Here is a 15,985-nt window from a genome sequence, read left to right on the forward strand (position 1 = left end):
AGTCAAGAGTTAGAAACTTTTCTTTATAATTTTAATGAGGACCAGTCCCACTAGTGTTATTTATTGCTATACTATACAGCATACTTTGCTTTCTTTTTCAACTCAAGTGTAGGAAATTTTCATAAGAATTTATGTGATTTCCCACAAAATATTTAAAGCTCAGTATTTCAGGCCACTGTGAAAAATGCTTCCAACTCCACTAAAAGTCCTTTGTCATATGTCCAATGACTCAAACAAAGGCATTTGGTGGAAGTATACATGTGTGGCTTTGCAAAAAGTATACATGTTCTAGTTCTTACGTATCTTAAAAGGCATTTCAATTTGTTACTAGTATATAATTTGCACAACTATTATCAATTTTGTGGTTAATTTGGAAGACTGTCATAGATCCCCAAATGGGATTTTATTTTTTAACGTCAGCAACTCTACAATAAATTTTAAAATGAAATTCTACAGATTAGGAGATCAAATAATTTAAAATACAGTCTCATTTTAATTATTCAAAGTAAAACAGGTTGATCACCTAACTATACTAACTCCAAATAGCCTGAACTTTTCCCAGTAACCATTTTCTACAGCTTCCTTAATTCCAAGCATACTGCATTTTTCTCTCAAATTAAAAGGCAAATATTTTTTAAATGTCAGAATTCAGATTATATTACTGAACTCTTCTTAGGTACATAAGAAAATTTATTTTACGGGGGTGGGAAGTTAGGTCTTTCTGAGCCAGAAGTCATCTCACGAGTATATAATGTGGCCCACAGCGCTTTGGACTTCTCTAGCAACTTTATTAATGGGATGCTATTTATCACACAGTTCTAGATTCTCAAAGAAACAAAAGAGCGATTCCACCACCACCTTCCGAAACAAACCAATTCTCAGTATAGTCAAATGCGCAGTTTGATAAAAGTTTACTCAAAGTAAAACGTGAGTCTTTTGAGCTGTATTCATAATGCTAACATAGGGTGAGACTGCAGTCGGACTTTGAATGCAGGGCAGTGGAGAAGGAATCAGCTCATCTAGAAATCTTTTTTTTTTTTTTTCGGTACGCGGGCCTCTCCCGTTGCAGAGCACAGGCTCCGGACACACAGGCTCAGCGGCCATGGCTCATGGGCCCAGCCGCTCCGCGGCATGTGGGATGCTCCCGGACTGGGGCATGAACCCGTGTCCCCTGCATCGGCAGGCGGACTCTCAACCACTGCGCCACCAGGGAAGCCACATCTAGAAATCTTGATAGTGAAGCTCGTGACCTGAACTGATACTCAGAATTTATTATGGTTGTTATTTTATTATTTTCCTCCCTCTCCCGTTCATCCCTTCTTTCTTAGTCAAAGAGGTTAACATAAAAGTGAAGTAAAAAAACAGTGATTAACAAAACCACAGCATAAGGAGAAGAACCAATATGAGATCTGCCAATGAAACTGTCCCTTCTCCCCAAGGCTAGCCAACCAACTCGAGTGCTTCTTCTGAGACACTGGCAGGCTACCAGGTGAACACTTCCACATCTCCCCAAACTCACGGCCGTCTGTCTGTAACAGACACTCAAAAATTACAATTATAAATACTAGGGATAGAAGAGAACTATCAGGGCATTCCTTTTGGTTTGACTAGTTCAAGATTATTCCAGAAAACTAGACTATTCTGGTGCTTTGCTGAAGGACTGTCTCTACAAATAGGCCAACCATCCTTTCTTCAGGGAAGATTTTTCTTATGCCAGATTCAGAGTCACACATGTGCATGTTTCAGGCTCTTGTGCACATTGCATTCCCTTCATATTTCTTCTACATTTCAAGTTCTCTGGTTATAGTAAACAAGTCCTTTTAACTTGTTCAGTTATTATTAATAAAACAATGAAAACATTTAAAATATGGTGGGTCCTGCCATAACTACAGAAGGAAGAATCTTTTTGTCATTGCCAACAACCACAGATAGGATATTACCTTTCTTCTTTTAAATTTTGCTCAAATACTTTTCTGTTTTCCTGCAAATTGTTGCCAGTAAGTACATGCAGCAAGCTAACAATACCCACTACTAAGGGTTTCCTATGCCAGGTACTGCTCTCAATCTCATATATTAAAAATTTCTTATTCTACTGTGATGAAAATGCTATGAAGCAGGAACTATCATTATTGCCATTTTACAAATAAGGAGACTGAAGCACAAGAAGGCTAACTAAACTTGCTGAAGACACAGAGCTAATAAGTGGCAGAGTTAGAATCCAGATTCAGGCTCTTTCATTCCAGGAAGTATGCTCTCACTATTTGCCATATGTAATTAGATGCAGATATCATGCAGAACTACTTGGGGGGAGTGAACTCCTTGCAAACTGACAATGAACGAAGCAAATTCTGAGCAAAGTTGTAGAACTGAGACACTCCCAACCCAGGACAGATGATTAGCAGAAACTGTTCAACATATGGAGAGGAGTCCAGAACATAGCAGAAGAAAGTCTATTCCCTTGTCAGCTATGCAGTGAAAAGGAATCAAAAGTTTACTGTATCAGAACCCACAATATGTCATTCATAGTGTTTTGTGTATAATTATGCTTAGGTTAACTGTACAGCTTTTTTTTGTTTGTTTGTTTGTTTTTGTTTTTTTGCAGTATGAGGGCCTCTCACTGCTGTGGCCTCTCCCATTGCAGACGCGCAGGCTCAGCGGCCATGGCTCACGGGACCAACCGCTCCGCGGCATGTGGGATCCTCCCGGACCGGGGCACGAACCCGTGTCCCCTGCATCGGCAGGCGGACTCTCAACCACTGCGCCACCAGGGAAGCCCAACTGTACAGCTTTTGATTGAGGTTTTATGAATTATTACTTAATATTTGTATGCCAAACTTTAAAAAATTAAACTCTAGTTGATTTACATTATTATGTTAGTTTCCGGTGTACAGCATAGTGATTCAATATTTTTATACATTATACTCCATTTAAAATTTTTATAAAATAATGGCTATATTTCCCTGTTCTGTACAATAAATTGCTGTAGCTAATCTCCAAAGTATACAAACAGCTCATATAGCTCAATATCAAAAAACAAGCCACCCAATCAAAAAATGGGCAGAAGATCTAAATAGACATTTCTCCAAAGAAGACATACAGATGGCCAAAAGGCACATGAAAAGATGCTCAACGTCGCTAATTATCAGAGAAATGCAAATCAAAACAACAATGAGATATCACCTCACATCAGTAAGAATGGCCATCATCAAAAAAATCTACAAACAGTAAATGCTGGAGAGGGCATGGAGAAAAGGGAACCTTCTTACACTGATGGTGGGAATGTAAACTGGTGCACCCACTATGGAGAATAGTATGGAGGTTCCTTAAGAAACTAAAAATAGAGTTACCATATGATCCAGCAATCCCACTCCTGGGCATACATCCAGAGAAAACCATAATTCAAAAAGATACATGCAGGGCCTCCCTGGTGGCGCAAGTGGTTGAGAGTCCGCCTGCCGATGCAGGGGATACGGGTTCGTGCCCCGGTCTGGGAGGATCCCATATGCCGCGGAGCGGCTGGGCCCGTGAGCCATGGCCGCTGAGCCTGCGCGTCCGGAGCCTGCGCGTCCGGAGCCTGTGCTCCGCAACGGGGGAGGCCACAACAGTGAGAGGCCCGCATACCACAAAAAAAAAAAAAAAAAGATACATGCAACCCAGTGTTCATTGCAGCTCTATTACAATAGCCAAGACATGGAAGTAACCTACATGTCCATCAATAGATGAATGGATAAAGAAGATGTGTTTTATATATTTATACATATATATGTATACACACACACACACACGAACAGTATTCAGCCATAAAAAGGAATGAAATAATGCCATTTGCAGCAACATGCATGGACCTAGAGATAATCATACTAAGTGAAGTAATCTGGACAGAGAAAGACAAATATCATGATATCACTTATATGTGGAACCTAAAAAAAAAAAAAGATACAAATGAACTTATATACAAAACAGAAACAGACCCACAGACATAGAAAACAAATTTATGGTTACCAAAGGAGAAAAGAGCGTGGGGGAGGGATACATTAGGAGTTTGGGATTAGCCACCACTCTCAACAGCATGTTTGGATAGACGATTAGGCCTGAAGTGCTTAATTTGTTTAAAAAAAGGTATTAAACAACCATTTTATTAAGATATGAAAATGAGAGGCAACAATAAGGAGAAATTTAAGTGCAAATTAAAGCAAGGACTACTTTAAAAACTTTAAGTCAGTAAGTCTGCATGACAAAAATCTTGTAGAAAACCTAAGAACAGCATGATGCTGTAGTGGTATCTCCTGAGCAAATGAGGAAGGTGATTTAAGAGACAGGTCACCTGTCAGAGCCAGGTTTTAACACCTTATTTCTAGAACTTTTATTTAATATTTATTCATCAAATTTCTATACCACTTATAAATTCTCTGAATACTTTAATTACTTATCCCACGCCTTAGTGTGTGAGTTCTTGATCTTACCAAAAACAGTTTTGCAAATCACACTATTTTTCTGAAATGTAATCTCTAACCTGGGTTGGCAAGGGAAGTCCATAAGAAAGTTTAGCACTGTGGTTCCAAAAATAATAATAATAAAACAAAAAAATCTCATGCAATTCCCTTCTAATGGTTTAAAGTCAAGCATTCTTTAAAAAATTCTTTCATATCTTTTCAAAGTCCAAATAATAAAGGAAAATTCCTTTACAAATCCACCACTGTTTTGCTATGGACACTTGAACTGAGTGGGAAAGATGTGACAAGTCAAGTCAAGATATTGGTACACAGAGAAAACGACACAATACTCCTATACCGTTGCTTTAGCAGGGCCTGTTTGTGCTTAGGAGTATCACATCGATACCTTGTATTCCCGAATATTATATCCATCCTTCTTCTATGTTCTTATCATCAGTGATAAAACCTTGTCTTAAACTGCTTCTACTAACCTGCTCGTAAGAAGCAAACTTTCTCATCATGATACTCAGAACCCTAAATTCTCCCCTTTCTCCCTGCGTATCAACCTATTTCTGGCTTCAGTATCTGTCACTTCTGAGAGCACATCACCTGTAATACTTTTCTAAAAGATCAGGCTCTCTTAACCTCCCACTGTGTCCTAATAATCCATAAGCACAGGGGACACCCCGACATTTGTTTCCTCAACTCCTGGGCTGCCGTCATGACAACAAAACAATCATGCCCCATGAAAATTCATGCTGAGGTGTCATGGCAAGATCCTCTGCTACTTTGTAATTCTCATATTCAACATTTATTGATAGTTCAAAGTAGCAGAAAAGAAGAGGGGATGTTAGCTTCAAGCACTGGCTGGGCTCAGAAAGACTGTTTACTTTAGGTCAGAGAGACTGCGTATTTATTGCAGAGAAGAAGGAACTAACAGAAAGTGAGCAAAGATTATGTGAAAGAAAATTAATGGAGACAGATTGCAGAGGAGGGAACCAGAGCTTAAATCTGTGATAGAAATAAGAAGAGAGCTTGGTGAAGGAGAGACAGTATCTCCTCTGAGTCAGAAGAGAAGACGGCAAAAACACAGGTAACTGCTGAGGTGATGAAGGTAGCCGAGGGGTCCCAGCATAGACTTGGTTTCAGTAAAATGAGAGCAGGACAATTACATAGGGGTGGGGATTGGAGTGGTGGAGAAAGTACTAAGGGACTTAAAAAAGAGACATACTTGTTCTGAAGAGAAGGAAACCAGAACTTTTCAAAGTCACAGAGGAGAAAAAGAAGCAGCTGTATTATGCACAGCAGATATATACAGCCTTCACAACAGACTATCTCAAGGAAGCTGCAAGATGCCTGGAAAGTAGGAAAATGATGTAAAGAAAGGTTCTGCTAAAAGTGACAATTTTGTAAAAACTGACTGGAGAGTGTGGCAAATATTAATGGTTAAATATGGGGGATGGGTATAAGGAGGTTCATAATACTATTCTCTACTTTTGTGCACCTTTGGAAATGTTTATAATAAAAAATGTTTTTAAAAATTGCCTAGCCATCATATGACCTCAGGAGCAATGGTTATCTTCCTCAGAAAGCTCAACAACTTGCCAGAACTTTCCAGAAGGTTCTAGGAATTTCAGAGACACAATTGCATATGGAGACATACACTCTAGAGGACTGCAAAATTCAATGACAGGGAGGCAAAAAAAGTTTCTATTTGACCAGGATTTGTCCCAAATTTGTTCTAAGGAGTGAGAAACACAAGTGAGCATTAAAATTAGGCTAAGTGGGTCAGGCGTGACAAACAGGGCCAGAAGATGAAAGCGATGAGGACAAGTATTTCTACTAAGCATATGCCTGAAGAACAATATTATAGAACTTACTTCATCTCCAGAACTTCCTCTAAGTGTTTTCTTCTCTCGGCCCGAAGGTTGGTCAAATGAGTTTCCTTCTCTGCCAGTGACTGCTGAGTGCAGGACAGCTTCGCCTTCATGGACTCCAGCTCCTGTTTTACCTTCTCCATGGCCATCAGTAACTCCTCCACCTACGATCAATACAGAAAAGACAGAAACTGAGCATCTGGGTCAGGTATAGTCAGAGGAGCTGGGCAGTGGGCAATACCTGGGTCCACAAAATTGAAGACACACCCATCAAAAATTCTGTACTCTCGCAGGATCAGACATAAATGGCAGTTAAAGAAATACGTCTCTCATCTTCCCTCCACTATAATTCTTCTCAGTTTAGGTCCAAAAAACCCTCATTTTCTTTTTGACAAATATAAGGGCATCAGAAGTAACACTGTGCCAGAAACAATCCCTTCTAAGGAATTTATTTGGAAACAGTCAAGAAACTTCCATGGAAATAACAATATAATGCAGATAAAAATATAAGGAACAAAATCATAATAAATATTTCTAGAAGGATTTTAGGAAATAAAAGCCATAAACTTGACTAATACCAGATGCAGAATAAACATAAATGAGTCATTTTTATTCGTTCAAACTAAGATTCTTCTGTTTATACCATTACAAAGAATTTCTTGTTAAAGAAACAGCTAGAATTCAATCAGATAATTTCCTCCTCTAAAGCTAGGTAGGTAGAGATTTTTTGAGGAAGGCAGGAAGAAAAGAAAAAAAATATATGACCAGATAGAGAAGAGACAGAATGCTTTTAACAGACCTGTAAAGGACTTCCCTGGTGGCGCAGTGGTTAAAAATCTGCCTGCCAATGCAGGGGACACGGGGTTGAGCCATGGTCCGGGAAGATCCCACATGCCATGGAGCACCTAAGCCCGTGCACCACAACTACTGAGCCTGTGCTCTAGAGCCTGTGAGCTGCAACTACTGAGCCCACGTGCCACAACTACTGAAGCCCGCATGTCTAGAGCCCATGCTCCACAACAAGAAAAGCCAACGCAATGAGAAGCCCGTGCACCACAACGAAGAGTAGCCCCTGCTCACCGCAACTAGAAAAAGCCCATGTGTAGCAATGAAGACCCAACACAGCCAAAAATATAAATAACTAAATAAATAAATTTATTTTAAAATAACTAAATAAAATAAAAGACCTGTAAAAACATGAGAGAAAGAAGACAGAATGCTAAAACACAAGAAACTAAGAGAGCAAGTTCTGTACTTTATCAGTTATTTCCACTTACTCCAGGTGGTTCCAAAATCAGATTTAAATAAACATGTTCATCTTAATTCAGAGGCAAAAATATGTTGCCAAAATATCTGTTATTACCTAAAAAGAACCTCAACCAGAAAATCAAACAGCCAAGTATACCAATCACAAGAGTTTACAGTCAGTTTGCTACTTGACAAGAAATAATCTTGGTTATAATCCTTTCCAGAGGTAGAGGTGAGTGTAGGTAGATGGACTGGTAACAGCTGTTAAAAAGTTACATTTAGTTTTTTGGCACTTGAATTATTTTACTTTGGGTATCTTCTCAGAAGTGATCAAGTTAATGCTCTCAGCTAAACAGCATCCTGACAGTCCCAGTTGCTGTGAGATTTTTTCTTATTATGCAGATCTCTTTGGATATGTATTCACATATCAGCAAGCTTTACAAGAACATATAACTGCATGCCTTTTTGAAAACTGTCAATAAGGATGATTCTACATTATCAGTTTAATTCATATAAAATCTTAGCAAAAACTAAATTAAATTATGCCCCAAGGTATACTCTTATAACACAAAATCAGCCATCAACAGCATCATTTATAGAAGGTCTAATAAATAGTGAGATGTGTCCATCTTTTATGAACTTAAGCGTATCTCACAACATCTCCCTCCCATCCTGTCCTTCACTGCTCCAGGCAAGCAATGGTATCAGTTTCTTATATAACTTGAAGAGATATCTTATACATCCACAAGCAAGCATGTATAAACTATTCCTCCTTTTCCTATACAAAGGTAAGCCCACTCTATACATACTCTTATGCATCTAAAATTTTTAGTAAATTTTTATTGAAATACAACATAAATACAGAAAAATACATAAAAATTATAAATGTACAACCTGAAGAATTCTAAGTGAACAAAGCTATATAAAGAGCACACAGACCAATAACCAGAACACTACCATCACTCCAACCCCCCCCCATATCCTTTTTCTAGATTAAGAGTAACCATTACTCTAACACTCTAGATTAGTTTTGTCTATTCGTTTTAACTTTATACAAATGGAATTACATAGTATATAATTTTAAGCACAGATTTCCCCCCCCCACTGGTGTTATATCTGTGAGATTCATCTACATTGCTGGGTAAAACTGTAGTTCTGTAATTCTCATAACTGTATGATATTCCACTATGAGAAAATAGTAAAATTTACTGAAGGCACTTTTGATAAACAGAAGTTTTAAATTTTAATGGCATTTAACAAAATTTTTCCTTTATGCATGTTTATGTTCAGAGCTTTTTGTATGATGAATATGGCAATTTTGTCAACCTCAAGGTCATGAGGATATTATTCTTTCTTCTAAATCCTTTATTGGACTATATATTCACATTTAAATATATAACATATATGCAATTGATTTTTTAATATGGTATAATGGTCAGACTCATTTTTATCAACATGGATATCCAATAGACACAGCACTGCGAACAGTAGAAGGACTTCACAGTCATGGTAGGAAGGTACTTTTGGCCTGCTTGGCAAAAGATCAGAAATTACTTAAAGACAACTTATAAATTATAGGAAAAATAATTTAACAATGTTTTATATTGCACATAACCACCTTTAAATTTCATAAATGATCAATCTGAAATATCATATGCACTGGTAAAAGGTGTATGTATATATTCCAGAGCTAAGAGCAAAACACACACTTACATACTCACGACCCAGTAGTTTTTGTTCAGTGCAATTATTCAACTGTATCCTCTGACTCTCCTGTGATAGGTAATCACTATTCTTAATTTGTGTACTTATTTCCTTGCATTTCTTTATTTTTACCTCTGATGCATATATTCCAAAATAAATCACTACTCAGTTTTATCAGTTTATGAACACTGAAAAAATGGTATCTACTGACTTTATTTCATCCAAAATTATGTTTATTCATGCATATAAAACAAGGGCCCACCACAGGAGTATAACCCGGATCTAAGAGCAAAATGCACACCTACGTACTCACCACTCCAGAGGTAAAAGCAATGACAGTCAACGGCACTAAGGACCACAGCTCTTAAGATTACGGTTCCTCACTAAACTGAATGGGCTCCTTGGAAAAATTATTGATTCCAGACTAGGAGGCAGAAATATACAAAAGATGGACTTTGCACATGTAGTGCCAAAAAAACAAGAGAAAATAAGGATCATGACACAGAAACTCTGATAAAACCAGAAAAAATACAGCCAAAGAAAGAAAAAAAGAAAGCTTAGAGGAATACCCCTTATGACTATAGATGCAAAAAATACTATAAAATCCAAGCCAGCACGGTATAAAACTTGAGATTTATCCCAAGAATGCAAGGTTGGTTTAACATATAAAATAAATGTAATAAATCATATTAATAAAATACATGACAAAAACCACATGATCATTTCAAAAGATACAGAAAAAGCATTTGACAATTTCCAAAACCCTTTCATGATAAAAATATTCAAGAAACTAGGAATAGAGGAGAACTTCCTCAAGCCAATAAATGGCATCTATGAAAAACTTTTAATGATGAAAGACTGCATGCTTTCCCTCTAAGACCAAGAACAAGACCAGGATGTCTGTTCTCACCACTTCTGTTTAATATTGTACTAGAGATGATAGCCAGTAAAAAGTAAGCTGCAAAAAATTTAAAGGCATCCATATTGGAAAGGAAGACATACAATTTTCTCTAGCTGAAGATGATATAATCTTATAAAGAGAATAATCCTAAGGTATCCATTTAAAAAAGTAAACAAATAGGGGCTTCCCTGGTGGTGCAGTGGTTGAGAATCCGCCTACCAATGCAGGGGACACGGGATTGAGCCCTGGTCCGGCAAGATCTCACATGTTGTGGAGCAACTAAACCCGTGTACCACAACTACAGAGCCTGCGCTCTAGAGCCTGCGAGCCACAACTACTGAGCCCATGTGCTGCAATTACTGAAGCCCGCATGCCTAGAGCCCATGGTCCACGAGAAAAGCCACCGCAACGAGACGGCCATGCACCGCAACAAATAGTAGCCCCCACTCGCTGCAACTACAGAAAGCCCACGCGCAGCCATGAAGACCCAACACAGCCAAGAATAAATTACAATAAATAAATTTTTAAAAAAGTAAACAAATGAGTATACAAAGGTTACAGGATACAAGATCAATATATAAAAATCAACTGTATATCAATACATAGACAATGAACATTCCAAAAATGAAAGTAAGAAGACAATTCCATTTAATATAGCATAAAAAAGAAGGAAACACCTAGGTATAAATTTAGCAAAAAAAAGCAAGGTTTCTGTTGAAAACTATAAAAGATTGCTAAAAGAAATTAAAGATTTAAATAAATAGAATGAAAACACGTTCATGGATTGAAAGATGTAATATTAAGATGGCAATACTCTCCAAACTGATCTACAGGTTCAACAAAATCCCTATAAAACTCTCTCTTTTTTTCCCAGAAACTGACAAGCTGATCCTAAAACTCATATGGAAATGAAAGACAGCTAAAATAAGTTATCTGGGGGTGGGGAGTGGGAAAGAGGACTCATACTTCTTGACTTCAAAACTTACTACAGAGTTTCAGGATGGTACTGGCATAAGGATGGACAAAGAGACCAATGGAAAAGAACTGAGAATCCAGAGATAAACCCTAACTTTTATGGTAAACTGATTTTTGACAAGAGTGTCAAGGCAATTCAATGAGGGAAGAATATTCTTTTGATTGAAAGGTGCTTGGACAACTGCCCTATTGCTTTACATTTTAAAGTTCCCATGCCATTAACTTCTTAGCGAAAATGAGTCTGGATTCAGTTGATTGTTTTTTTTTTTTTAATGATACTGTTTATGGTGTTCCTCTGGTCCTCACGTTTCTTGTAAACTGAAAGTAATAGGTAAAGGCTTCATGAGATTTGGGTTTGCTTTGTCTTTCTGACAACAGTACTCCATAGGCAAGGTGTGTACATCATATTATATCACATAATGACTGTCTCACTTTTAGCAATAACACTGATCAGTGTCTCAGAACCATTTATTGAAAAATCCATTCTATCTTCACCTTTGACATCCATCCAGTATCCCCGTAAGCATGGATATGTTTCTATGCTTTCTATTATGATCCACTGGTTTGCCTATTCCTACACCAAAACCACATTATTTTAATTATTATAGCTTTATAAGGTTTGACATCTAAGAGAAATGGTGTTCTCTTTTCAAGAGCATCTTAGCTATTTTTGAATTTCTGCAAAAAATATTTCCTGAGTCTAGCATAGTCCGGGCACTGTTCTACAACATTTTATGGAAGAGATATATATTTAGGACTTTAATATCTTTCAGAAAAGATTTATAATTTTCCCCATAATGATCTTGAACATTCTAATAATATTTATTCCTTGGAACTTTATACTTTTTTAAATGCTATATTAAATATTATCTTTTTAAAAAAATGTAATTTTCATTTTGGTGCAGGCTATAGAAATGCAACTGATTTCTATAAACTTACACTGTATCTAGTGTCTACTTAAACACTCTTTATGGGGGCTTCCCGGGTGGCGCAGTGGTTGAGAGTCTGCCTGCTGATGCAGGGGACAGGGGTTTGTGCCCCGGTCCGGGAAGATCCCACATGCCGTGGAGCGGCTGGGCCCGTGAGCCATGGCCGCTGAGCCTGTGAGTCCGGAGCCTGTGCTCCGCAACGGGAGAGGCCACAACAGTGAGAGGCCCGCGTACCGCATAAAAAAAAAAAAAATACTCTTTACGGACTTCTTCTCTACTATGTAGACAACCATTCGTATATCTTAATGATAGTTTTCTCTCTTACCTTCCAATCCTTATAGTATTTCTTTCTTTTACTTGCCTTACTGCAGAACCCAGAAAGTCTACAAAGATGTTGACAGCATGCACTCTGTCTCATTCCTGATCATAAATAGAATACTTTAAAAGTTTTATTCATAAGTAAGTAGTACAATTTTTAATAGCTGTCCTTTGACAGGTTAAGGAAATTCCCGTCTACTACTAGCTAGTTAAGAATTTTTTAAAATTATAAATTAATATAAAGTTTCTACATTTCTTGAGATGATTATATGACTTTTCTCCTATCATATTTTAATGTGGTAGACTACAGTAATTGGTCTTCTAATGAAACCAATATTAAAATCCTGGAATAAACCTAACTTCTTCAAGCATATCTTTCTTTTTCACATACACTCATTTTGAACTGGCAATATTTTGTTTAGGAATTTTTGTATTTATGTTCGTGCTTGAGACAGGCCTAAACTTTTACTTTCCTGTATTAACTTTGTCAAGTTTTGATATGAAGTTATGCTGGCCTTATAAAATATGTCCCTCTTTTTTATTTTTCTGGAATTGTTTCTATAAGACTGAAATGATTTGTTCCTTGTATGTTTATTAAAAATCACCAATATAACTCTCTGGGCTTGAAATTTGTGGGAAAAAGTTTTATTACCAACTCTTTTTTTTTTCAGGTTTTCTTTTTCATATTTAGCTAGCTTTGCTAAGTTTCATTTTCCTTGGCTTTGCTCATTTAGTCTAAATCTTCAAATGTACTGGCAAAGATATTCTTGTATCTTTTCAATACTGGTGGGACTTGTAGTCAGGAGCCCTTTATCATTCCAAAAGTTGCTTGCTCACTGTGCCTTCTTTCTTTTTCTCTTTTAGTCTCACCAAAGGCCAGTCAATTGTCTTAGTGTTTTCAAAGGACCAATTCTGGGTGTTATGGATCCTTTTTATAAAAAGGGGGGAGGTTTGTCTCTTAGACTCTCTACCTTGGGCTGCCATGGACATTTTCTTTTGTCCTGCCAAGATACAAAAACCAACGTTCAAGTTCAACAGCTTACCAAGTACTTATCTTTGAATTCCCTCTCTATTCATCCCCTGGCCTGAGAATTTTCTACATTCTTGACAACTTATGAATGCATATTTTATCAGCCATCTTCAATTGTTTCTGTGGAAGTTATTTTCCCAGCATCTAGTCTGCCATGGTTACAGATATGTTTTATCTTTCATTCCAAACTTGAATTTACAGAATTTTCCTTGTTAGTAAAACACAATTTTCTTAAAGATTGCTTAATTTTCCCATCCATTTGAGTGCCAGATCAAGGTATCAAGGTATTTCTACCTCAGATCATACACACATCCAAATAAGCTTTAAAGCACTTTAGCATTTAATGCAAGAATGGTGCCATAAACCAGGATTTCCAACTAATCACCTGATTTGTGCTCTGGTTCCAAGCCAGGGAAACAGCTTCAAAGCCAGATGGAAATTCTTCACTTTCTGTTACTTTCCCACAGTCCCAGAGAACACATTCAGCTGTCTCCACTCGGACACCCACCCCGCTCTGTGCCCACCACACAGCAGTTGTTGTGTAGTTTTGGGTACAGACACTGAGAAATGAAGGTAATGAAAGCCTAGTAGAAGAAGAGATACATAGCACACCGAACAATGAAGAAATTCTCCACAATTTTAAAATGTACTCCAGGTCACAGTATGATTTTCGAAAGCACACGCTATAAGACATTAAAAAAAAAAAAAAACAGAGCTGGGATTCAAGTATGTAACCTAACTGCCTCCACTAAAATATTAAGGAGAAAGTTCAGGGCTGACAGTGTGCAGTGCCAGCAGGACCAGATGGTTTGCTTAAATCACAAGCTAATAAACTTTTACTCAGAATAAGAAGGGAACAAATCATGGCTTTACCACAGACCCATTTTCCCTAAGAGAGCAAAGCAACTGGGCGCTTCAGGTAGGTGCTGGCAGAGACTGAATCTTCAAGTTTCCCGCCTTCTTCTGTTCTACAACGAAGAGCAAACTACTTTTTGTAGTTTCCAAGATGCTTATGGAAAATCTTGTTACAGTTTCTTGGGAAGATAAGAGGCATAAGTCTCCAAAGGAGAAAAAAATGATTAGAAGAAAAAAGGAGGGGTACAAAAAGAAGATTATCTAGAGGTTAAGCATTCATTGCGTAAGTCAGATTTTCATATGATAAGTCCCCTAGTTTTCCTGATTTCAATGAAATTCTAGATTAAGACACACTCTGTTATACAACGCCCCCCCCAATCTAGCTCGAGTTGAGAAGCATGTCTGAAGTATTAATGAGAACTTACATACATACCTACATACATACATTCCCCTACCTTCTCCTAACAAACTGCTTTAGGTACCTCACAACCACTGCTAATGAGAATTTGACTTCACAGAATTCCCAAGAGATTTATGCTAGTATTTATACTAGAAATCTTCTCTTTATCCCCATATGTTCTCTTTGTCAAAGCATGGTAATTCTTTGACCAGGTATATACCAATAGTGCAGTATTTTATGAATATGGAATACCTACAGCTATTACAATAATAATAAGAGCAACTTACATTATTTGAATGCGCTAAGCCTTTTACATATGTTGTCTCATCATCCTCACAAGGATCCTATGAGGTGGCATTATTGTTAGCGTCAGTTTTACAGAAGAGGAAGCAGGTTCAGAGAGTTTAAGTGCCTTACCCCAGGTCACACAGCCGGAGGAGGCAGAGTTAGGGTTCCAACCAGGCGGTCATTCCACCGCTGTTCACAGTTAATGCTGCTTTGCTACAATGTATCAGTGTTCAAAAAGTCCTAAAACAGCCTCCCACAACTGTATCTAATGAATCCCTCTGGGGAGTGTGCCTGTGCCCACTTTTGCATCTTTCTATCCCTCCTTTCTCTCCCTTCTCTCCCATCTGCTCCCCACCCCCACCCCAGGTACTTAACTCCCTCCATGTGCCAGGCACTGTGTATTATACCACCAGGGCTTAACAGAAATACGTGTGCTTCCCTAGTGCTCCATGTAGAGATAGTCATTAACTAATAATATTTGTAAATGTATAATCATAAATCATGAATAAGGAAGGAAGAACAAGACGCCATGAGAATAAGTAACTCGTGGGCTTCCCTGGTGGCGCAGTGGTTAAGAGTCTGCCTGCCGATATAGCGGACATGGGTTCGTGCCCCGGTCCGGGAAAATCCCACATGTCGCGGAGCGGCTGGGCCCGTGAGCCATGGCCGCTGAGCCTGCGCGTCCGGAGCCTGTGCTCCGCAACGGGAGAGGCCACAACAGTGAGAGGCCTGCGTACTGCAAAAAAAAAAAAAAAAAAAAAAAAGAATAAGTAACATGAGGCTTTTGATCTATGTTTTGGGGGCCTAGAGAAGGTTTCCCCAAGAAAGTCAAGGAGCAGATGGGGAGGAAAAGAGCATTCCAGCTCCAGGGCCCAGCAAGTTTAGAAACCCTGAAGTGGGAATGCATATACCTACAAGAGAAGATGAAAAGGACGAAAGTATCGCAAGCCCTGAGATCAAGGGGAAGGAGGGGTCACACGTGGCAGGAAAGGGGAAGCGGGCAGATGCGGGCTGTGCAGGCCATACG

The 15,985-nt window shown here is 38.2% G+C and overlaps 1 protein-coding gene across 5 annotated transcripts in view; it reads right to left on the bottom strand.

Annotated features, from left to right (window-relative positions):
• Window positions 1-15,985, bottom strand: part of ERC1 (ELKS/RAB6-interacting/CAST family member 1) — a 390,173-nt gene that overhangs the window by 169,579 nt on the left and 204,609 nt on the right. For all 5 annotated transcript variants that reach the window (XM_060111744.1, XM_060111746.1, XM_060111742.1 and 2 more), the window contains exon 15: window positions 6,314-6,474. In XM_060111744.1, coding sequence (XP_059967727.1) covers window positions 6,314-6,474 — 161 coding nt within the window. The remainder of the gene's footprint in view (window positions 1-6,313; window positions 6,475-15,985) is intronic.

Source organism: Mesoplodon densirostris, chromosome 11, assembly GCF_025265405.1.
Source record: "Mesoplodon densirostris isolate mMesDen1 chromosome 11, mMesDen1 primary haplotype, whole genome shotgun sequence".
Classification (NCBI taxonomy): Eukaryota; Metazoa; Chordata; class Mammalia; order Artiodactyla; family Ziphiidae; genus Mesoplodon; species Mesoplodon densirostris.